This window comes from Typopeltis vanoorti, chromosome 1, assembly GCF_054136105.1.
Source record: "Typopeltis vanoorti isolate ZY-2024b chromosome 1, IOZ_Tvanoo_1.0, whole genome shotgun sequence".
Lineage (NCBI taxonomy): Eukaryota > Metazoa > Arthropoda > Arachnida > Uropygi > Thelyphonidae > Typopeltis > Typopeltis vanoorti.
Genome location: NC_143549.1, coordinates 12,957,272 through 12,981,296, shown reverse-complemented (window position 1 = coordinate 12,981,296; position 24,025 = coordinate 12,957,272). Strand labels below are relative to the sequence as shown.

Below are 24,025 nucleotides of genomic sequence, written 5' to 3'. Positions count from 1 at the left end.
TTCATTTTTCATTGTGTCAGTTGCTTTCTCTAAAGCCTCAAAAAATTCCTCCACTTCTTTTGTGATCTTTTTTTTTGTGGAGGAAACAGAGTCCTCCACAAAAAGTCTCTAGAACCTTTTGTGGGACTCTAGAGGCACAAATAAGTCTCATTATGCAATTCCCCATTCTGATATTTGCCACATCACTCTACTTGAGACTGGCTGCCATTCAAGAAGATTAACCTCATATTTAGTGTTGAATACTATGGCTACTCCTTCTTTTCCTTGATTGTCATTGCCTAAATATAGCATTTTGTATTTATTGCTCAGAAAGATCTCATAGGTTTTGTCTTTTTTGTTTAGCCATTCCTATTATGTCGATCTGGTACTTATCTAATTCCTCAGCTAGCTCCATTTCTTTGCCATTCTGGCTTCTAATGTTGATAGCACTGATTTTGAACTCTGGTGATGTTGAGTTGGGGTGTGTTTTAGTATTTGTTCCAGTAGCTGACTTTTTGCTGTTAACCCTGGTTCCCTGGCAAAAATAACAGGAGTCTTGTTTAACCGAGCGACGCCCCAGCTGGCATGAAATTCTGTAATGTTGTACCATCATTTTATATTTTGGTTTAAGTCAGGTAGAAAGTATTTTTAACTTGGGTATAGTTATGTTAAAGATACCAAGCAATTTTAAACCTGGTTTTACTCCATTTTTCCCAAGTAAGCAAACAGACAAAATGTCAAGTTTGCGCCTGCAATTTATGCAAGACTAGCTGATCCTACAGGTAGTGCAAGACCAAGGCAACTCGTGGTAAAGGTGGAGCAAGCTCTGATCACTAATCTTAATATTTACCCTTAATGCCAAAACACATCTCCAAGAAGGGGGATGTATGATGTTTTGTATTAAAGGCAAGGGGCCACTACCCAAGGTAGTGGCCCCAGATAAATAGCCTTCAGTTCACCATGGAAAAAGCAAAAGTTGGTAGTTTATCATTCTTGGACATCCGCCTTACATGCACATCCTCTGGTACTTGGTCAACAAGTGTCTATTGAAACCTACCTTTACTGGCAGATACATTCATCATCTACTCATCACACCTCTCAAAAAATCGGTGTTATCAAATCTTTAATTAATAGAGCACAAAGTGTGCTCCTCCCCTTAAGCTTACAACAAGAACTTTTCACTATAAAAAAGTTAATAGAATCTAATGCTTACAACCGTAATCAAATCCAGCAGATAATTGACTCCTATGTTCCAACATCTCAGAACCTTTTGCCAGAATTTTGAAGAAGTATCATCTTACTCCCACATATTTTCCTATCAACAAAATTTTTCACTTGTTGCCATCTACAAAAGACAAACTGGTACCTCTATCATTAGCTGGTGTTTACCAGATACCGTGTGAATATAAATGATCATACTTTGGACAAACAGGCCGTTCTGTGGAAAAAAAATGAAGGAACATCAGTATTATCTGAATACATGAAACCTCATAAGTCTGGTCTAGCACAACATAAAATTGACACTAAACATAATATCCAGTGGGATAAAGCTTTTCTTCTCCACAGATGCAAGTTTAAATATGAATGCCTTTTCAAAGAAAGTTGCAAAGCCCTTTTACATCAGCTGAATTTGAATCGAAATGCCTCTCTCTCTCCCAAAAGTTTGGGAGATTCTTATCTTATGCAACCATCAATGAAATACTTTTTAAGAATTATTTAATAATATTTTATTAAATTGACTCCTATGTTCCAACATCTCAGAACCTTTTGCCAGAATTTTGAAGAAGTATCATCTTACTCCCACATATTTTCCTATCAACAAAATTTTTCACTTGTTGCCATCTACAAAAGACAAACTGGTACCTCTATCATTAGCTGGTGTTTACCAGATACCGTGTGAATATAAATGATCATACTTTGGACAAACAGGCCGTTCTGTGGAAAAAAAATGAAGGAACATCAGTATTATCTGAATACATGAAACCTCATAAGTCTGGTCTAGCACAACATAAAATTGACACTAAACATAATATCCAGTGGGATAAAGCTTTTCTTCTCCACAGATGCAAGTTTAAATATGAATGCCTTTTCAAAGAAAGTTGCAAAGCCCTTTTACATCAGCTGAATTTGAATCGAAATGCCTCTCTCTCTCCCAAAAGTTTGGGAGATTCTTATCTTATGCAACCATCAATGAAATACTTTTTAAGAATTATTTAATAATATTTTATTAATATTAATTTTCTGGCACACGGCAACGATTTTAATTCGTAATCCACCGACTGTTCTGTACTTTTGTATTTCATTCCTTTAACGGTTTGTTCTACACCGATGATGTACTGGTACTTTCAGTATGAAATATTTGTACCTTTAATTCATTAAAGTTATTATTGTTGGTTTTATACGTGTTAAGTTATTAAATATAAGAGATGACAATATTGAAGTACTGATAGTGACAGATTTATATGGAGGAAAATTGCTGACAGGACATTAGTAAGAATATAAGCTTAATCATTTAGTATTGTCATAGTATCACACTTATGACATGATGTCATAAGTGTGAAATGAAAAGTGTTCCGGATGCGACTAAGAAAAGTGAAGTTTATCAAGACAGTCTATGAAAGAATCTGAGAAAAAATAAGAAGCCAAGAAATTAGCTTAACAAACTTTGCTTCTTATGAAGCATTTAATAATACAGTAATGGATAAAGCAGTTTTGCATTTACCTTTTCTCTCCTAGTAGGACGATGATAAGTTCCTTCTTCCAGAAGTTCAGCTTCCCAGTCTTCTCCCTCTTCTGCAGGGTCAAAGCTGTACAGTGGCATCAGATGATGACGTAATTTATCCAGTCTATAAGAATTTCGAAACTTTTTTAATAATACTTCATTGGAAACAGTTTCATGGCACTTTTGTTCTATTAGAACTTTCCCAAAATACAAAGTTTAATTTGTACTTACATTTGCACTAAATTTTGAAGATATTTACTGGTTAGCCATGCAAATGACTTGAATTTCATCAGTGATTTGAAGAAAGGTGTTTTAACTAATTTTTAGTACAGTAAAAACCATTTAGAAGACTGATGTGTAAATAGTAAATGCTTTTCGAATGAAGTTTAAAATGCCATTTTCATAGCACCAATGCATACAAGTAAAATGGCAGCCAAGGATAAGTATGAAGGAGTTTGTACAATGTAGTAGTATATTCTATGTATTCACTGCCAAGAGTGAATGGGTTATAGTACAAAAGCGAGAGTAGAGAGAGTTGCAAATTTGGAAAACAAAGATGGGATGCAGAATTTATGTTTGGTGAGGATATATTGTTGGAGGTGGAGGAAATAAGAGTTCTGGGGATGATAGCGGATAAGGATCTGAAATTTAGGGGACACATAGCCAAAATTGTGAAGACAACACAAAGGCTTCTGAGTATGATGCAGAGGACAATGACTTGTAGAAGTAGGGAGATTCTTGTTCAATTGTATAGGGCTTTGATTGACACTAATCAGAGTCAATCTGGTGTCAATCTGACACCAGATTGACTCTGGCCACACATGACTATTGTGCCCAGATTTGGTCACCTGGTTTTCAGAAGGACAAAGATGTGTTGAAAAGGGTTCAAAGGCGACTGACTAAGGTAGTTTCTAACCTCTGGAATGTCGAGTATGAGGAAAGATTGAGAAGATGTAATTTGCAGAGTGTTGTGGACAGGAGGAAGAGGGGGAGATATGATAGAGACTATAAGTTAGTAAGGGGTTGTTATAGGATCAACGCTGGAGAAGTTCTACAGAAAATAGTGGGAGATCGGAGGAGAACCAGAGGTCATCCCTGGAAACTGTATAAAGAGGGTGTGAGTAGGGGAGTGAGAAGCAGTTTTTTTTTGTGCAGAGTTGTAAATGATTGGAATGCCTTGCCTGAGAGTGTGGTATCTGCAAGGAGTTTGTGTGTATTTAAGACACGGTATGACGAGCTGTGTGTATGATAAAAGGACCTCCCAGATGAGTCTTTGACTCCATGAGGTCTTGGGGTAATAATAATAAATGTTTTGTGTGCAAGTACAATAAATGCAAGTCATGTGGAAAGTGGGAGAATGAAGAGACTAATATTAACAATGTAAGGAAAGACAGCAAAAGTGTTCTGGAGAATGTAGAAGTAACAAATGATAGTGTGCAAAATATGAATGAGAATGCGAAAAAAGTGCCTGAAAGTAACATGGATGATGAAGTGACAGGAAGGGTATCCCTAAATTAAGTGGCATCCTTCACAGGACAAAATGAAGCTCCAATGACTGGAGAAACAATTGTCATTGTTTCTTTTGAATAGTACAGTAGGCAGTAGAATGAAGAAAAAGTGAATGGGGAAAGTACGAGTGTTCAAAAAATCGAAAATAAGAAGGTATTATATGGAGATTTGATGATAAGATATATATGTAATGAGAAAGTGACGAAAACATGTTTCTCAGATGTACAATGAGAGAAAATATGAAAAGAGTTGTTAAAAGAAGCAAAAATGAAGAATAAGAAAATAAAGATTGTGAATCTGTTGCCTTGTAATGTATGACAAATTTGAGAAGAAGGGCCATGACTGCTACTGAATCAATGAGAAGACTGTGCAAGAGGAAATGTGTGCAGTTTATTGAAGTATGGAGTGAATTTGATGGATGAAAGGACTTATATATGCCTGAAGAACTACATTTAAATGGTCCTGGAGTTGGATGTTTGGAGAAAGCGTTGTTTAGTGAAAGTTTGGAAGTGTAAAATCAGGGAAACCAGCGATATTAGAGAGGTTTTTATTATTATTTTTTAATGTTGAGCCCATACACAAGAGGTTGATTGATCAACCTTTTCTAACTCAATAGTGAGTTGGAAACGAGGAACTTGTTTACATTGGATTTAAAAGACTGTATATTGTATTCATAGGGAAACACAAAAGGTGAAAGACTGTTTCACAATACAGCAGTTGCAGGGATGAAGGAAGAGGAAAAAGAAACTTGTTCTGTTTGTTTCAGGGTGCACTGTGAAGGGATGTTGAGCAGCTGCTGCACTTGTTTCATAAGTGGGAGAATTATTGATGCTATTTCAGATGAACATTTCCCATGGAAATATTTGTACAATATGCATATTGTGGAAACCAAACGTCAATGTGAAAGTGGGAAGAGTGAGTTGGTAAGAGATGGGTGATTAATAAGTCTAACTGCTCTTCTCTGTATTGAGTCAAGCATTTTGAGGGAGCTTTTAGGAGCCCCACTCCATATGTGAGAGCAGTATTCAAGAGCTGGGCAGATTTGTATAATGTTAACAGCTGGTCAGGGGTGAAGTAATGTCTTGAGCAAAAGAGAAATCTTAGTTTTTTTGAAGCTAAGGATGTAATGGTTGTGATGTGTTTATGCCAGGAGAGGTTTGACGTCAGGATAATTCCAAGAAGAGAAATCTCAGATTGAGGTAGGTGATATGAAGCATGTATCTGGTCACCAAGGAGATAAAATTAGTGTGTAAAATTGCATTCAGCATTGCATAATCATTTATATAATGCTGAATGCAATTTCACAGGTTTCAGATTTGAATGGGTTGGTAATGGCATTACACAAGGATAACCGTGGGTCTAAGGGGGGGAAATTGAAATTCATATACTCAAATAACAGAAGTATCAGAAATAAGGGAAAGGAGTTTTTGGTACAGGTCAGCTCAACGTGGCCAAAAATTATAAGCATCAGTGAGACCTGGTTGACAGAAAATGATATAGTTACAGGAATGGAATATAAAGGGTATTTTATCTTTAGGGAGCACAGAAAGAATAAGACAGGAAGTGGAGTATTGCTGATGACTGAAGAACTACAACCAATAAAATTAGAAGTTAGAGGATTTTAGATCTGGGAGAAATACTTCATTTGAGGCTATCTGGTATGATGGAGGCAATATCACAAAACATATTGTTGGTTGCTACTATAGACCAGAGGATCATGAAGATTTAGAATCCATTCCATCACCAGATTAGCAAAATGAGTGTAGGCTGAGCAATTATTACTGGAGACACAGATGAGAGGAAAGGAAGCGAGGGCATGGCAAGACAGAAGTAGAATTATACAGTTGTTTATGAACAAGCTATAGAGGAGACCAGGGTTTTGAGAGTGCTGGATTTGGTAATAGAATCAGACAATATATCCATAACCAAGGTAAACACTCTGCTCCAATCTCAGAGAGTGGCCATTCCACTTCTGGAAAGTTGTTAACATTTGGAATTCTCTGTTAAGAAAGGGTTTATGTTGAACTATAAAGCTGGAATTATGACATACTTAGGAGACATCCTTGAGCAATGCTATGGCTTGAAAAGCTTATTGTCAGTAATGCATGAGAAGTGGTCAGAGATTGAGAGAAATAGTATCAGACTGCATATGCAAGGTCAGGAGGATAAACGAAGTCGAGATTAAGTGGATGAGTAGAATAGAAAGCAAGAGATGAAAAAAAAATTACTGTAGAGGAAATATAAAGAAAAAGGTGATCAGCATAAAGTAAAAAGTGCAAGCAAGCAAGAAGAAAGACTATATGGTAAGAAAGTCCAAATCAGATTATGACATAAAATTAGCTAGGCAGGCAGAAGTAATCCTAAAGATTTTTTTTTTTTTTCTTTAAAGTAGCAATAAGAGGAAGCCTCTGTAGCTCAGTTGGTATAGACGAAGCCCTTTGGTTCGGAAAGACCAGGGTTCGATTCCCATCCAAGACATGAGGAACCGTTATCTGGTTCCTCATGTCTTGGATGTCATGTCATGTCTCTTTTGACTAAAGGCGAGTTAGTTGGTCTCATACTGGGGTAGTTGGTTTTTTCAGCGAAACTCAGGTTTTTCGTCCCCCAGAACAGGCAAACCAGCCCCTTGAACACACGCATCTATAGACATAGGACACAGTGGGAGGCATAAGGCCAACCACCTTATCCTCGAGATGGTCGTAGTTATGAAGTCCACAGCTAAAGAACCTCAATGGTTCATGAAAAGCTTAAGACAAGACGAAGTAAGTAAGTAAGAGGAAAATTGACTACAGAAGGATGACTTTAATCAATGCTAATGGTAAGAAAAGTGTATCGTCCAGGTGGAGATTTTACAGTTGCTGATGTGACAAACATGCATGTCAAAATTGAGAAAGATGAACAGGAGGGCTTAAGAATATTGTATGAGACATGCCAGCCTGTGTACTATTTGCATGTGCAAGAGAATTAACACTGACTTTGATGAAGTTGTTCAATCTAAGTCTCAGCTCTGGCAAGGTTTTAAGGGCATATAAAGAGTGTAAGAAAGAAATAGCAAACCACAACTAAATTATATATCAGGAGTGGTTGTTAAAGTATTGGAAAAGTAGTTTAAAAGTAAAATTCATCAGTGGGTGGATGGATAGAGATATGATACTGTATGGTGGGCAGAATGACTTTGTAACGGGTAGGTCCTGTCTTAGTAATTTATTCATATTTTATAATGAAGTGACAGCAGAATTGGATAAAGGAAATGCCTACACCTTGATACTACCAGACTTTGTAAAGGCATTTGATAACACTACATGGAAAACTATGACAAAAGTTAGAAAAAATGGGAATGGATATGAAACTAGTAGCATAGACAAAGGGGTGGCTGGCAAACATTTTTATAGCGACATCTCCTTTATAGTTGATAAATATAAGGCAGATATCCTGTACAATGATTTAAATAAATTGGCATTGTAGGTAATGGATAATGACTGCCAATTTAATGTTGCAAAATATAAGGTTATGCACTTCAGGTTGAAAAGGTTGCATACTGTGTATCACATTGATAGTACTGCATTGCAGAATATTGATGAGGCTAGGGACTTGGGGATAAATGACAGACAGAGAGTTGAAGTTAAGTGGGCATATTGCAAAAGCTGATAAAAGAGCTCAAAGGATGTTGAATAACATGCTACCAAGTAAAAATAAGGAAGTTATTATCCCTCTTTATAAGACTATGATTTGTGTGCATTTTAACTACTGTGCACAGATTTGGGCACCTGAGTTTCATATGCCTTGGATCAAAACTAACAGAAACAATAGATGAACTCAAAACAATCAAACACAGAATAGCGATAGGATGGACCACCATGGGAAAATTACAGAAAATCTGGAAAACAAACAAGATATCTAAGCAAGCCAAAATCAAATTATGTAAAGCAATAATTATACCAACAGTCATCTATGGAGCAGAAGAATGGACAGTTAAAAAAAGAGAGGAGAAAAAACTGCTGGCATTTGAAATGAAATGCTTAAGAAAAATAAATAGAACAGGTTGGATAGAAAAGAAAACAAACACCACAGTCAGACAAGAACTATTGTATAAAAAGACAATAATAGAAAAAAATTAGAAAACAACAACAACTGAGATGGTTTGGACACACTTCCTAACGTCCTAATCAATACTTTTCCAACTGAAAAAAGAAGACCTGGAAGACCAAGAATTATCTGGCTGAAATTAATAAAGAACATCTCGGGATGCAGAACATATAAGGAACTTTTTTGAACAGCAAGGAATAGAGAAGACTGGAAGATCCTGCTCAAGAAAAGACTCAACCTGTCTTAGATGGAAGAGAAGAAGAAAAGTTTCTTGAGGATCAAGAGGTGGTAGAGAGGATTCAGAGACAAGTGAGCAAGCTGGTAACAGATCTGTGGAATGTTCTCTATGAGGACCAGCTTTGATATTTCTGTTATCTATCTGCATATTTAATTTGCCATCTTCACTAAAAACTGTGCCTAAAGAGTTGAAATGTTTTACCTCTTCTATAGGTTCTCCATTCAGGATGCAGTTGATGTTTCCAATGTTACTGCCTATTTTCACAATCTTTGTCTCTTTTTTACTACTAATTTTCATAAATTAGATATTGTAGTTATTCAATTCAGCTACAAACTTATGCTGATTTTATTTAACAATGCTAATCTTGTCAAATCACTTTACATCTCCAATTTTAATCTCATCTTCCTTTTTTTTTTTTTACCCTCTTTTACCTTGCAGTGTCGAGGGTTTATTAATCATCGGACCTTAAACCTTTCACAGGATAAGGTAATCAGCCCTACGCCCTGTTGTATCCTATGTCCCGTGGTGTTGAATTCTCAAGGCCGGTTTGCCTGCTTTGCGGGATAAAAAATCCCAGGATAAACTCGGGGAAAAAACCTTACTGCTCACACCCAAGACCGGCTAACCTGGCTATGGCTGAAGAAGATCCTTCAGCTCCTCATGTCACCGACAGGAATCGAATCCAGGACACCCGCCCCCTCTCCCAGGCATACGGCTGCGAAGCGCACAGCCTAACCGCAGCTGTATAGGGTCTGTGCGGTTAGCCTGGTGCGCTTCGCACCAGGCTAACCGCACAGACCCTATCGAATATTTTCCGTTTCAATATGATTCTGACATTGACAACATCTGTTAAATATCCTAATTTTTCTCAGAATTCTGATATCTACAGCCTCTAGTTGTCGACAAACAGTTTTATTTCTAATCCAACTCTCAGATCAAAAAATTTAAAACTGCTTTGAACACCATCTTGTGCACTACTATATTAGCATTTTAGCTCATTTCTCTCTTACTGAATATAAATTTATTAAACTGGATGCCCACCACAGTAGCTTTCATAATTATATTATCTATTTCTAAATTTAATTTGCCTCTTTACTAAAAACTGTACTTATTTTACTTGTTCTACAAGTTCTCATTTTGGACTCTGATGACTAGGTATTGGCAGTGGTGTAATCTATCAATTGGAGGATTAAAATAAATGCCTTTACTAGTGCTAGTGTGAAGGCCAAGGTGCCACACCAGACTTACCTCATTTTGGCAGGTAACCAACTTGAGGAAAATCATATTACTTGAAAGTCTACAAGGAAATTTTATCGAACAGCCCTTTTGGATAAAGACCGAGGACCAGATAACAGTTTCCAAAAATGGATAAAAGGAAAAAATAGAGTTGCTACTGTTGTGTCGTACATCCTGGCTCTGAATCTGCCATCTTGTTAGAACGTAGTTCTTATTTAAATTATCTGTTTTTTATTATCTTAATTAATTGTTGGTTGGTTACTAATCCAAATATAGAGAAATTTATATTATCCTGTGCCACCCTATATTCAGATTAGTCTATATAATATAGTGGAATCAATCATCAACTAACTTTAGCAATCTCACTTTTCTACAGGCCAAGTTTAAAATAAATATTTAAGGCTTCTGCAAGGTCTGATAAACTTTATGAGCGGTGCAATGAAGAAAAATCAGGCAAACAGCAAATTGAATCCAATAAAATAAACATTTAATACAGGGTTATAGAACATGTGCATTTAAGTAAAACTTTAAAAACAAGAAAATGCAAATCAGCTTAGTCCATATACTTATAACAAATATAAAACATTAGGCATTGCACATTCAGCTATATTCATCCAAATAATTGAAGATGGTCCACACAGTTCAATGTTACAGAATCTCACAGTAATTATTCTTAAAGTTGAATTCTCTAATTCTCTCTTAGTCAACTAACACTTAATTTAATTATGGGACAGTTATCACTTCAAGGGGGGAAACACTTTAAAGCTCCATACTTTGGCTAATTTTAGTAGAACGCCACAGTCAATGTTAAAATATACCGGGTGGAGCTAACTCTTATTTCTTCACGCTGAAATATAAAAAGTAGACTGCTCTCTTACCGGGCTACATCCTTTGCACATTGGATTCACTATAGGCACACTTAAAACTGAAGTTAACTATCACTTTGAAGTAACACTATTCAAAAGGAATCTTCACTATATAACTGAAATATTAAACATAGAGCTTCACAAGTCTTCACGCACTCATTTCAGGTAATCTACTTATTCCTTATTTTCTTCTACACATTAATTTCAGCTTTGCACTATTCTTCCTCAAAACAATTGGAATTCGACGTAATTTTAGAATTCTGTAGAAATTTCCTAATTGCCTATTAATTTCCCCGGTCCCTTCTTAATTTCTTTATGGCATTTCCAAATTCCCTTTACTGCCACCTGTTACTTCACTCCGTGCTGTCCTGAATGCTTCTCCCCTGTTTACTTTTGTTCTCCAATTAAATACGTTCATTCTTCCCCCCAAAATCTGGTTCTAGCTCGTTCAGCTTATATCAACTCCTTCTCCCTTCGAATACCATAGCTCACGCTCCACGCACGCGCTATCTAAAATTAACTCCGTTTCCTTGACAACAGTCAATCAAATTCAATCAGAAGAATTACATAAAATTACTTTCTCTTTCAGTAATGTTAAAAAAAAATATCACAGTTCACATAGGGTACATTAAACTTACATATATATATATATATATATATATATATATATAATTTCTTACAATATTACAAATAAAGAAATAATCCATAGTTCATATAAATCACATTCAATCATAATAAACACAAATTCTATAACATAAATGCACAGCTTCTTATATTATTATTATATAATAAAGTAAATTAAAAGAATAATATTTTTATACAGAGCTTTTTATTACTATTACACTTAAGATTATATTATTAAATAATAATAAACAAAATTCAAGGCAATTATATGAATAACACACTACAAGCAAGAGACAAACGATAAATAATATTTACAAGTCTTGCCTTTGACATGGAGGATTATGTTGGATTCTGAAAGAAGTATTAACAAGTTTCATTTCTCTTCATTTAGAATCCAACACTACCTTACATACTATGGTTCATGTGTTAGGAGTCTAACACATGAACCATATGCAAAACTAAAGGAGATAAAAGCTGATTTAGCGGTAATCGTTAATAAAAATAAAAATAAAATAGAAGGAAGAAAAAAATCACAACATTATGTACACAGATATATTGTGGAGTTGGAAGAGAATAGAAAGCTAGATCAAGATTAATGATATGGATTTAAAAAAAAAAAAAAAGATTGGAAAGAAAATATATGAAGTTACAACTTTTGGAGTGAAAGATTACTAAACATGAGAAAAGAAAAAAAAGAAAAAAGAGGTGAGCTAATAATTATAGGAGCATATGAAATTCTTCTTCCATTCTATTGGTGCATAAGTCATTACAGGATATATTAGACAAAATAAACCCAAACCAACCCAACTCCCAATGCTCTCAAACCAACCAAATCCTCCTAAAACATGATTCACAAAAAATAGCTAGCTCAGTTTTCAGCTATCCACATTTGATGATGTTCTTATAAAACAGCCAACACAGATTTTGTATCGTGCTGGCTTACCACACACACAACAGTTTTTTGTTCCTTTCTTTATTATCAGTTCTTTCAAAATCCAAAAAACTTATATAATGCATCTTTTCAGTCATTTTACATTATTGGTTGTTAAGTTTTATGTTTATGTTATTTCTACACTTACTGGCTTACCACACACACACACACACACACACAGTTTTTTGTTCCTTTCTTTATTATCAGTTCTTTCAAAATCCAAAACTTATACAATGCATCTTTTCAGTCATTTTGCATTATTGGTTTTTACGTTTTACGTTTATGTTATTTCTACACTCAGTTGTTAGTATCTCGTGCTCATCACTTTTAATTTTATACCACCTGAGCTCTAATCAAGTCTTGTGTCAAGTTTTTACCATTTTTACCCCCAAAAACGTTTGCACAGGTATGTAAATTAATGTGCTTTGATTTAAACCTCACCTGATTATAATCTTTTTTAGCCTTGTTGTTAAAAAGATACTTCTCCATAGCCAAAGTTATCTTAGCTTTTTCTTTCCAACTTTAAAATAAATTGATTTTATACCAATGGCAGGTGAAAAAATGCAAGAATGGGTAATGAATCAATACTGTCCATGATGGGTAATTGTGGAGAAAATTGTCTTAATAAAAATGAAAAAAGTAATAGAATTTGCATCATACAATCATACAATAATTAAGAATAATGAATAGTTTTTAAACATAAAGATGCTCAAAAATTTACCTGGTTAGCTAGAGATCGAAAATCAAATTGACTACTTGATAGCCAATAATAAACTAGCAAAATTACTAAATGATGTAGGAGTTTATAATACTGATTCAAATCACTATTTGGTAATTGGAAATATAAAAATACCACCAAACAAGGTAAAGAAAAGAAAATCAAATGACAATGTATATATAAAATAAATCTCTTACTACAAACGGAAAAAAAAAGGGCACGCGCATACACACCAAAAAAAAAATAAATAAATAAATAAAATAAAATAAAAATAAAACTTAAAATAAACAAAATGGAAAGAAGAAACTGAAGAATGAAAAAATCTGGCACTGATTATACATAAAGCAGTAGGAAAAAGGGGAAAAAATGGAAAAGATAACAAGGAAACTGAATATGGAATGACAAAAATCAAGAATATTATTATTATTATTATTAAAACAAGACCTCATGGAGTCAAAGACTCATCTAGGAGGTCCTTTTATCTCACACACATCTCATCATACCGGGTCTTAAACACATTCAAACTCCTTGCAGACACCACACTCTCAGGTAAGGCATTCCAATCATTCACAACTCTGCACGAAAAAACCTGCCTCTCACTCCCCTACTCACACCCTCTTTATACAGTTTCCAGGTATGACCTCTGGTTCTCCCCTGATCTCCCACTATTCTCTGTAGAACTTCTCCACCATTGATCCTATAACAACCCCTTACCAACTTGTAGGTCTCTATCATATCTCCCCTCTTCCTTCTCTCCACTAGACTCTGCAAATTACATCTTTTCAATCTTTCCTCATACTCGACATTCCAGAGGTCAGAAACTACCTTAGTCAATCGCCTTTGCACCCTTTCCAACATATCTTCATCCTTCTGAAAACCAGGTGACCAAATCTGGCCACAATAGTCCATGTGTGGCCTAATCAAAGCCTTATACAATGGAACAAGAATCTCCCTACTTCTACACGTCAGTGTCTTCCTCATCATTCCCAGAAGTCTTTGTGTTGTCTTCACAATTTTGGCGATGTGTCCCCTAAATTTTAGATCCTTATCCACTATCACTCCCAGATCTCTTATTTCCTCTACTTCCAACAATATATTCTCACCAAGCATAAATTCTGCATCCCATCTTTGTTTTCCAAATTTTAAAACCTTACATTTTGCAACATTGAACTCGCATCCCCATTTGCTTGCCCAATCACTCAATTTATTCAAGTCTCCTTGCAAGGCCACAACATCTTCACTACTCTTTATGGTTAGTCCCAACTTTGCATCATCTGCAAACAACTGAATATCTCCATCCAAATCTTCGCCAATATCATTAATATACAAGTTAAATAGTAATGGCCCTAAAACAGATCCCTGAGGCACTCCACTAGTGACTTTCCTTTTCCTGGATATTGCACCCCCATACACAACTTGTTGATACTTATCAGATAGCCAGTCTCCAATCCAATGCACTAATCTAATATCCAACCCCATCTGCTCTAGTTTGACTGTCAACTTATCATGAGGTACTCTATCAAAAGCTTTTGCAAAATCCAAGTATATTACTGTGTATCCTTCTCCTCTGTCCAAGGAAGCAGTCACTTTATTGTAATAAGTAAGTAGATTACTAAAACACGACCTCCCTTTAGCAAATCCATGCTGTCCATCAAAGATTATACCATTGTTGTCAACCCAACTCTGGATCCTAGTTCTCACAAGCTTCTCCAACAACTTAACCACAACACCTGACACACAGATAGGCCTATAGTTTGATGCTTGAGTACAATCACCTCCTTTATGAAGTGGCACAATCTTGCCCTCCTTCCACTCTTTAGGGACTTGACCAAGTGCAAGACTCGTATTAAAAAAATATGTCAAGGCAGGTGTCAACACTCTGGCACATTCCTTCAGAATACGCGGTGATATATTATCAAGTCCCACAGCCTTATTTACATCTAGTTTACTCAACTCCCCAAACACCTCTTACTCACTTACAGTCAGTCTCTCCTCCCCATCATCAACTGCTCTTAATCTCTCCATGAAGTCACATTCACAAGATTGAAAGATCTTTATGAACTGCTCATTAAGTATCTCCACCACACATTCTGCAACAGCTGTCTTTATACCATTTCCTCCAATCAATGTCATCCTTCCATAATCATTCTTTCTTTTGCTGGCTACATATCGAAAGAACTCCCTAGGATTCTTTTTAGCTTCATTAGCTAACTGCTGTTCATACCTCTCTTTAGCTACTCTCACCAACCAAGTCACTCTCCTTGCCTGGTCTTTGTAGAACTCATGAAATTGGTTACTTCCACTTCTCTTATGCTGCCTTCACAATGCCCTTTTTCTCTGTATTGCATGCTTAATCTCTTTATTCATCCATCTCACACCTAACTTATTTAACCTTCTCACCCGTGGTATACATTTAGACATTGCATCCACTAAATATTTTTTGAAAATCCCCCAAGCTGCATTGATCTCTTTTCCAGCTAACTCCTCATTCCATGCTACACCTGCAAGCTGTCTCCTGAGCTCTTCATAATCACCCCCCATATAATTGAAGATAAAAAAAAAAAAAAACTGCATACATTAAATGGCTTATCTCAAATAAACTGGAAGACAAAATAAATATAAGAGGAAAAGGGCAATAGCAAAAAGATACAATAATTAAAATACAAAACAAAGAAAAAGTTAGAATAATTATATTAGGAAATTAGAAAAATTATCATTACGGAGTTAGACATTCATTGTGGGAGGTACACACTATTGCACACAATGCTCATCCAATTGTGCCTTAAACTGATTCAATGTGTCTACATTCACAACACACTCTGGCAATGCATTCCACTCACCAACTCCTCTCCATGAAAAGAACTGCTCCTTACTCCTCTGCTAACACACCCTCTTTATACAGTTTCCAGCAATGGCCTTGTTCTACCCCTCTCTCATTTTATGAAAAATATCTTCCTTGTCAACCTGATAACAACCCTTGACCAGTTTATATGTCTCAATCATATTCACTCTTTTTCTCCTAATTCATGAGGCTTTGCAATTTACATTCTCTCAATCTGTCCTCATACTCCACATTTCAAAGACCACTGACCACCTTTGTGAATCTTCTCTGGATCCTTTCTAATATCCTTGTCACCATGAAACCCCAGTGACCAAATCTGTGCACAATAATACACAAACTTAACCCAAAATCTCTAAAGCAATGAAGTTCTCACAGAAAGAAACAAAAGATATGACAGATATTAAAAAGATAGATGACCAACAATGGATAGATTATTATAAATTCTAAAAAGGAAATAAACAGTCAGAATTACTATTTAAAAGATTTTTTAGAAAATGTAACTGATAATGGTCTCCCAAATAACATTACATCAGAAGAATTAAATGAAGCATTAAAAGAAATGAAAAATGGAAAATCATTACAAGACAAAATCTCAACAGAACTTATAAAATATGCAGGAAATAAAAAATTTAACTACTAATTTCTTACTTTAATAAACACAATATATAACATGGAACAATACTCAATGACTGGAACCATGCAACTGAATACCATCTTTAGAAAGGGAAATAAGAATAAAGAAAATGGAATAAGTTTATTAACCACAGGTTATGAGATATATACCAATAACAAATAACATTACATCATTAATTTTAATTAATAAATTAACTAATTAATAACATTAATAAATAACATTACATCAGAAGAATTAAATGAAGCATTAAAAGAAATGAAAAATGGAAAATCACTAAAAGATAAAATCTCAACAGAACTTATAAAATATGCAGGAAATAAATTTAACAAGCAATTTCTTACTTTAATAAACAAAATATTACAATGGAAGAATACCCAATGACTGGAACGATGCAACCGAATACTATCTTTAGAAAGGGAAGTAAAAATAAAGAAAATGGAATAAGTTTATTAACCACAGGTTATGAGATATATACCAATACCAAAGAACAGAATCAACCCTATACTAGAAACAAATATAAAGAACAGAATAGTTTTAGAATTACATCCTGCATAGATCCTATATTTAGCCTCAAACTACTGATTGAGAAAAGAAATCTTTAAATGCTTGTATTATTCATAGATTCTAAAAAGGCATTTGACAAGATTATATAAACTCTGATATTATAAAAAAAAAAACCTTGCCTATAAATTTATTAAAATCAATCCACAGCTCATATGAGAAAAAAACAAATATGGATAAAAAGAGGCGAGAACAGAACCTAAACATCTGAAGTAACAGGAAGTCTTAGACAAGGATGCTCACTTTCTCCAATATTATTTGGAATATGTATGAATGAAATAATCAAAGAATAGAGGTTAGAAAATAAGGGGATAAACATCCTTTGTTGTTTTATAGCCAGTAAGCAAAACTAAAGCTCGATAACTACGATCTATAAGTTTCATGCCAAAAAACTATCGACGAAGGCAATTCAAAGTAAAGGTGGAGCAAGCTCCCTCACTAGTCTTGATATTTTCTCATAATGTAAAACACAGCTCCTAGGAGATGTAATATTGTCATTACATTATGAGGAGAGGTCACTACCCAGACCGGTTTCAACCTTTCTTGAGGTCCCATCAGTGAGTAGTCACTACTGGTCTGGGTAGTGACCTCTCCTCATAATATAATGACAGTATTACATTATGTTTTACATTATGAGAAAATATCAAGACTAGTGAGGGAGCTTGCTCCACCTTTACTTCGAATTGCCTTCACCGATAGTTTTTCGGCATGGAACTTATAAATCGTAGTTATCGATCTTTAGTTTCGCTTACTGGCTATAAAACAACAAAGGATGTTTATTCCCTTCTTTTCTATAGTAAGGTGCCAGAAAACTAGCCATTTGGCTTTTTATCTTAACTATAATATAATTACACCTTTATGGCATTCGTATAGTGAAGGTATGTAAGTTCTTTTCACTATTCTAGTAGTAAGACTTATACGTTGGTTAGACATAACTGGTAATTAATTTACGGAATTGACAACGCATATAAAGTAAATTAATTAAAGATAACTTTAATGAATCACTTCTATATTGCGGCAATGTCACATTGCCATCTTCGGGAACATAAAGATATGGTATGTGCACTAAGGAACTAACAAAGCAAATGAGGAAGAAAATAAGAACTAATTTTGTTCCTAAGGTCCTAATGGTGCCCTCTTGCAGGCTAATTTGGTAGTCTTGGAAGTTGGGCTGAAGTTCTCAAAATGAAAGTCTCCCAAATTTGGGGCAGTTTCATGCACCCAAATTTGTTGAGGTTAGGAACGTTTTTTAGAGCTGCTGAAGATTCTTTGAATAGTCTTTCATATTTAAACTTGCTGCGATGGATTATTTTTGTCTTCTTCCAATGAATTTTATGGTGGGTATCTAGGGCATGGTCTGCCAGCCCAGAGCGGCTGTACTGGTGAAACCGGATGTAGTCTTGGTGTTTTGAAATCCTGATATTTGTTGTTCTGCCTGTTCGGCCAAAGTAGGACAATTTGCAGCTGCAAGGAACCTGGTATACACCAGGTAGGTCTAGGGGAAGTGGTTGGTCTTTGGTAGAGCGGATAAGGGATGCCAACTTTTTATATGGTCTGTAACAGGAAGTAAGGTCATATTTTTTGAGGATATTAGTTATTTTTTCAGAGGTGCCCTGGATGTAGGGGATAGTGATAGACTTGGTGTAGTCTCTATTGTGGAGGGGGGGAGGGGGGTTGTGGTTTATAGGTTTTAGTATTTTTTGGATTTTTTTGGGGTTGTAGCCATAGGCTAAGAAAGTGTTGAGGATGTGGTTTAGTTCCATAGTCAGGGCCTTGTCATCTGAGCAGATTAATTTTGCCCTGTTATATAGTGTTTTTATCACCCCATATTGTTGTGAGGGGGGGGGGGGGATTGCTGGTGAATGTATCTGCCAGTGTGGGTGGGTTTTCTGTAAACAGAGAAAACCAAAGTTCCATCAAGCTGGCGGGTGATTAAAGTGTCTAGGAAGGGGAGGGTGTTGTTTTCCGCTTTTTCTAAGGTGAACTGGACTCTGGGATGTTGGTTGTTTAAGTGTGCTAGGAAGGAGTGGAGTGTATCTGAGCCATGTGGGCAAATAGCAAACACATCATCCACATAACGAAGCCAAATAGTGGGTTTTTGTGGGGCGGAGTTTAACGCTTTCTCTTCAAATGTCTCCATAAAGAAATTGGCCAAGGGTGGGGAAAGTGGTGAACCCATGGCTGTCCCCTCTATTTGTTTGTAGAACTTTCCTTGCCAAACGAAATAGCCTGAGTTCATTGTGAACTGAAATAGGGCTGAGATATCGGGAGGAAACTTGGCTTGGATGAGCTCAAAGGTTTCTTTGAGTGGGACATTAGTGAATAGGGAGGAGACGTCAAAACTGACCATTATGTCAGTGTGTTGGAGTGTGAGGTTTTCTATACTGGCTTTAAAGTGGGCAGAGTTTTTTATGTGTGATGGTGTGTTGCCAGTGTAGTGTGTGAGCGTTTTGGCTAAATGTTTGGCTAATTTATATGTGGAGGAATCAATGCCATCCACTATGGGACGTAATGGCACATTTTGTTTATGTATTTTTGGGAGTCCATATAATCGGGGGGGTCTAGAGTTATAAGGTTTAAGTTTGTTGGTGACTTCCACAGGCCAAGAAGTGACTTTCTTAAGGATTAAAGCACCGTTTCACTTCTCAAACGATCTCAAATTAAAGCACCGTTTCACTTCCGAGAAAGCTCTATGCATTTACAACCGCACTAGCTTCGCCCTGTTAAGAGAACAAATTACCACGACGCGCGTTCTCCTTGCCGACGAAAACAAAACCTTACGGGCGCTAGAGGAAGAGCTTTCTAGCACACTCGGCCTTGATCTATGGTCGATACTTCATGACATCTCATGCACATCGGCAAGAAAGGAATTCGCAAAAATACGCAGTCGACACGTGAAAAAATACGAAAACCTGACAAAGACTTCTACTTCTGTACCCCAGCCACCACTCAACACAGTAGTCAACCTCTCGTCGGCAGTTTTAAAGCCTGAAGCACTCACCGCACTTTCACGTGGTCACAATTTCGCCCTAGCTCCAAAAAGGATACCTGCTGAAGAAATCATGATCCAAATAGAACGTGGAATTCGCAACCTGCCTAACCACATCGCCAACAACGTGAGACTGGATGTAGTCGGTGTTCTCACGAAAGCCAAACCTCCAAAATCCAACTTATCCAAAAACGAATATACAGCCCTACAAGAATTAAAAAACAACAAAAAAATAGTAATCACCAAAGCTGATAAGGGAAGTGCCACTGTGGTACTCAATCAAAAAGACTACAAAGGTAAGCTAAATTCTTTAATACGAGACCGTACTACTTACCTCCCCATTGAATATAATCCGACCAACTCTCAGATCAGAACTATCCACAGACTCCTTAAGAAAGTCACTTCTTGGCCTGTGGAAGTCACCAACAAACTTAAACCTTATAACTCTAGACCCCCCCGATTATATGGACTCCCAAAAATACATAAACAAAATGTGCCATTATGTCTCATAGTGGATGGCATTGATTCCTCCACATATAAATTAGCCAAACATTTAGCCAAAACGCTCACACACTACACTGGCAACACACCATCACACATAAAAAACTCTGCCCACTTTAAAGCCAGTATAGAAAACCTCACACTCCAACACACTGACATAATGGTCAGTTTTGATGTCTCCTCCCTATTCACTAATGTCCCACTCAAAGAAACCTTTGAGCTCATCCAAGCCAAGTTTCCTCCCGATATCTCAGCCCTATTTCAGTTCACAATGAACTCAGGCTATTTCGTTTGGCAAGGAAAGTTCTACAAACAAATAGAGGGGACAGCCATGGGTTCACCACTTTCCCCACCCTTGGCCAATTTCTTTATGGAGACATTTGAAGAGAAAGCCTTAAACTCCGCCCCACAAAAACCCACTATTTGGCTTCGTTACGTGGATGATGTGTTTGCTATTTGGCCACATGGCTCAGATACACTCCACTCCTTCCTAGCACACTTAAACAACCAACATCCCAGAGTCCAGTTCACCTTAGAAAAAGAGGAAAACAACACCCTCCCCTTCCTAGACACTTTAATCACCCACCAGCTTGATGGAACTTTGGTTTTCTCTGTTTACAGAAAACCCACCCACACTGGCAGATACATTCACCAGCAATCCCCCCCCCCCCCTCACAACAATATGGGGTGATAAAAACACTATATAACAGGGCAAAATTAATCTGCTCAGATGACAAGGCCCTGACTATGGAACTAAACCACATCCTCAACACTTTCTTAGCCAATGGCTACAACCCCAAAAAAATCCAAAAAATACTAAAACCTATAAACCACAACCCCCCTCCCCCCCCTCCACAATAAAGACTACACCAAGTCTATCACTATCCCCTACATCCAGGGCACCTCTGAAAAAATAACTAATATCCTCAAAAAATATGACCTTACTTCCTGTTACAGACCATATAAAAAGTTGGCATCCCTTATCCGCTCTACCAAAGACCAACCACTTCCCCTAGACCTACCTGGTGTATACCAGGTCCCTTGCAGCTGCAAATTGTCCTACTTTGGCCAAACAGGCAGAACAATAAATATCAGGATTTCAGAACACCAAGACTACATCCGGTTTCACCAGTACAGCCGCTCTGGGCTGGCAGACCATGCCCTAGATACCCACCATAAAATTCGTTGGAAGAAGACAAAAATAATCCATCGCAGCAAGTTTAAATACGAAAGACTATTCAAAGAATCTTCAGCAGCTCTAAAAAATGTTCCTAACCTCAACAAATTTGGGTGCATGAAACTGCCCCAAATTTGGGAGACTTTCATTTTGAGAACTTCAGCCCAACTGCCAAGACTATAGCCCGCAAGAGGACACCATTAGGACTTTAGGAACAAAATTAGTTCTTATTTTCTTCCTCATTTGCTTTGTTAGTTCCTTAGTGCACATACCATATCTTTATGTTCCCGAAGATGGCAATGTGACATTGCCGAAATATAGAAGTGATTCATTAAAGTTATCTTTAATTAATTTACTTTATATGCGTTCTTTTCACTAAGCTTTGATATCTTCCAGGTCTACCTACTCACTGATGAGACCTCAAGAAAGGTTGAAACTGGTCTGGGTAGTGACCTCTCCTCATAATGTAATGACAGCATTACATCTCTTAGAAGCTGTGTTTTACATTATGAGAAAATATCAAGACTAGTGAGGGAGCTTGCTCCACCTTTACTTTGAATTGCCTTCACCGATAGTTTTTCGGCATCGTAGTTATCGAGCTTTAGTTTCGCTTACTGGCTATAAAACAACAAAGGATGTTTATCCGCTTATTTTCTATATTAAGGTGCCAGAAAACTAGCCATTTGGCTTTTTACCTTAACTAGAATAGATGTTAACAAAGAGGGAATTCATTTAGAAAATAAATTTATCTTAGATACTTAGCACTTTTCTTTGGGATGCTTAAGGGTCAAAGCTGTGTAACTGAGAGGAGACCTCCACATAGCCTTTAAAGGAATATGGAGAACCGACCAGGGCTTCTGACCTAATGTCCAATCCACACCTTCTCGTGGTGCACCTTGTTGGGTATCACCTGAACACTGAACGAACGAGAATCAGCCGGCAATTTGGGATTTAGCCGACCAAACTGTATTGTTATTGGTTAAAACAAAATAAAAAATGATGGTACAACATTACAAAATTTCATGCTGAATCGGGCGTCGCCTGGTTAAACAAGGCCACCGTTGTTTTCACCAGGGAAACAGTGCAAACAGCGAAAACTCAGCTACTGGAACAAATCTGAAAACACACCCCAACTCAACATCACCAGAGTTAAAGATCAGTACTATCAACATAAGAAGCCTGAATGGCAAAGAAATGGAGCTAGGCGAGAAATTAGATAAGTATGAGATCGACATGTTAGGGGTAACTGAAACAAAAAAGACAAAAAATGATGAGATCTTTCTGAGCAACAAATACAAAATGTTATACTCAGGCAATGACAATCAAGGAAAAGAAGGAGTAGCCATTATATTTAACACTAAATATGAGGCTAATTTTCATCAATGACAGGCAGTCTCAAGTAGAGTGATGTGGGCAAATATCAGAATGGGGAACTGGACAATGAAACTTATTTGTGCCTATGGTCCCACAGAAGGTTCTACTAAGGTAGAAGTGGAGAAATTTTTCGATGCTTTAGAAAAAGCAACTGACACAATGAAAAAGGAAAAGTTGGTGCTTGTTGTGGATCTGAATAGCAGAGTAGGAAATGATTGTCAGACATACAAAAATATTTTGGGAAAATTTGGAGAAAAGAGCAAAGCTAATAATAATAGCAAATATCTGTTGGATTTCTGCTCAGGACATGGACTGGTTATTACTAACACCATGTTCCAACATAAAAATGTGCACAAATTCACATGGAGAGAATTTGTGCACATTTTGACTATGTTATTGTTGATAGTGATGTTTTCTCCCTGGTGCAGGACACCACAGTGTACAGAGGATTTGAAACTGGAAGTGATTACTATTTAGTCTTGAGCATGATAAAATCGAATTTCATATTGAAAAGAATAACATGTAAGAAAATTTTAAAGCGAACAAAAGTTGAGCAGCTCTAAGATGTGAACAGTAGACTAAAATACACAAAGATTATTGAAGAAAAAATTAAAGAGTTTGAGAACAGGAACCAAACCTTGGTGATTCAGAGGCAAGCCTTGAAGAAAACCGTAATTGATTCAGCCAGAGAAGCATGTGGTGAGGTTGTCTGCAAGGATAAAAAAAAGCAGAACTCCCTGGTGACACAGGAAGTTAAAGAGGCAGTGAAGGAAAAGAAAAAATGATATCAAAAGTTCCTGGCAAATAAGTCAGCTTTTGTTCTTAGAGAAAACAAATGTAAGAAAGCGAAACACTGTGTAAAACTAGCTAAACAAGTCATGGGAAGACTTTGGCAAGAATATAGAAAATAACAAAGGGCAAAACAACAGCTAGAGCATATGAGCAAAAGTCGACTGAATTAAACAGCCAATAATAAAAAGTATGACACGAAAAATATACATACGAGTGCGAACATGAACAAAATGAAGGATAGAGTGC

At 36.5% G+C, this 24,025-nt stretch overlaps 1 protein-coding gene across 1 annotated transcript in view; it reads right to left on the bottom strand.

Moving 5' to 3' along the window:
- Positions 1-2,662: 2,662 nt before the first annotated feature.
- The window catches only part of LOC150109793 (uncharacterized), a 182,714-nt gene continuing 161,351 nt past the window's right edge, over positions 2,663-24,025 (bottom strand). The window contains exon 6 of the mRNA XM_090396219.1: positions 2,663-2,825. Coding sequence (XP_090252345.1) covers positions 2,663-2,825 — 163 coding nt within the window. The remainder of the gene's footprint in view (positions 2,826-24,025) is intronic.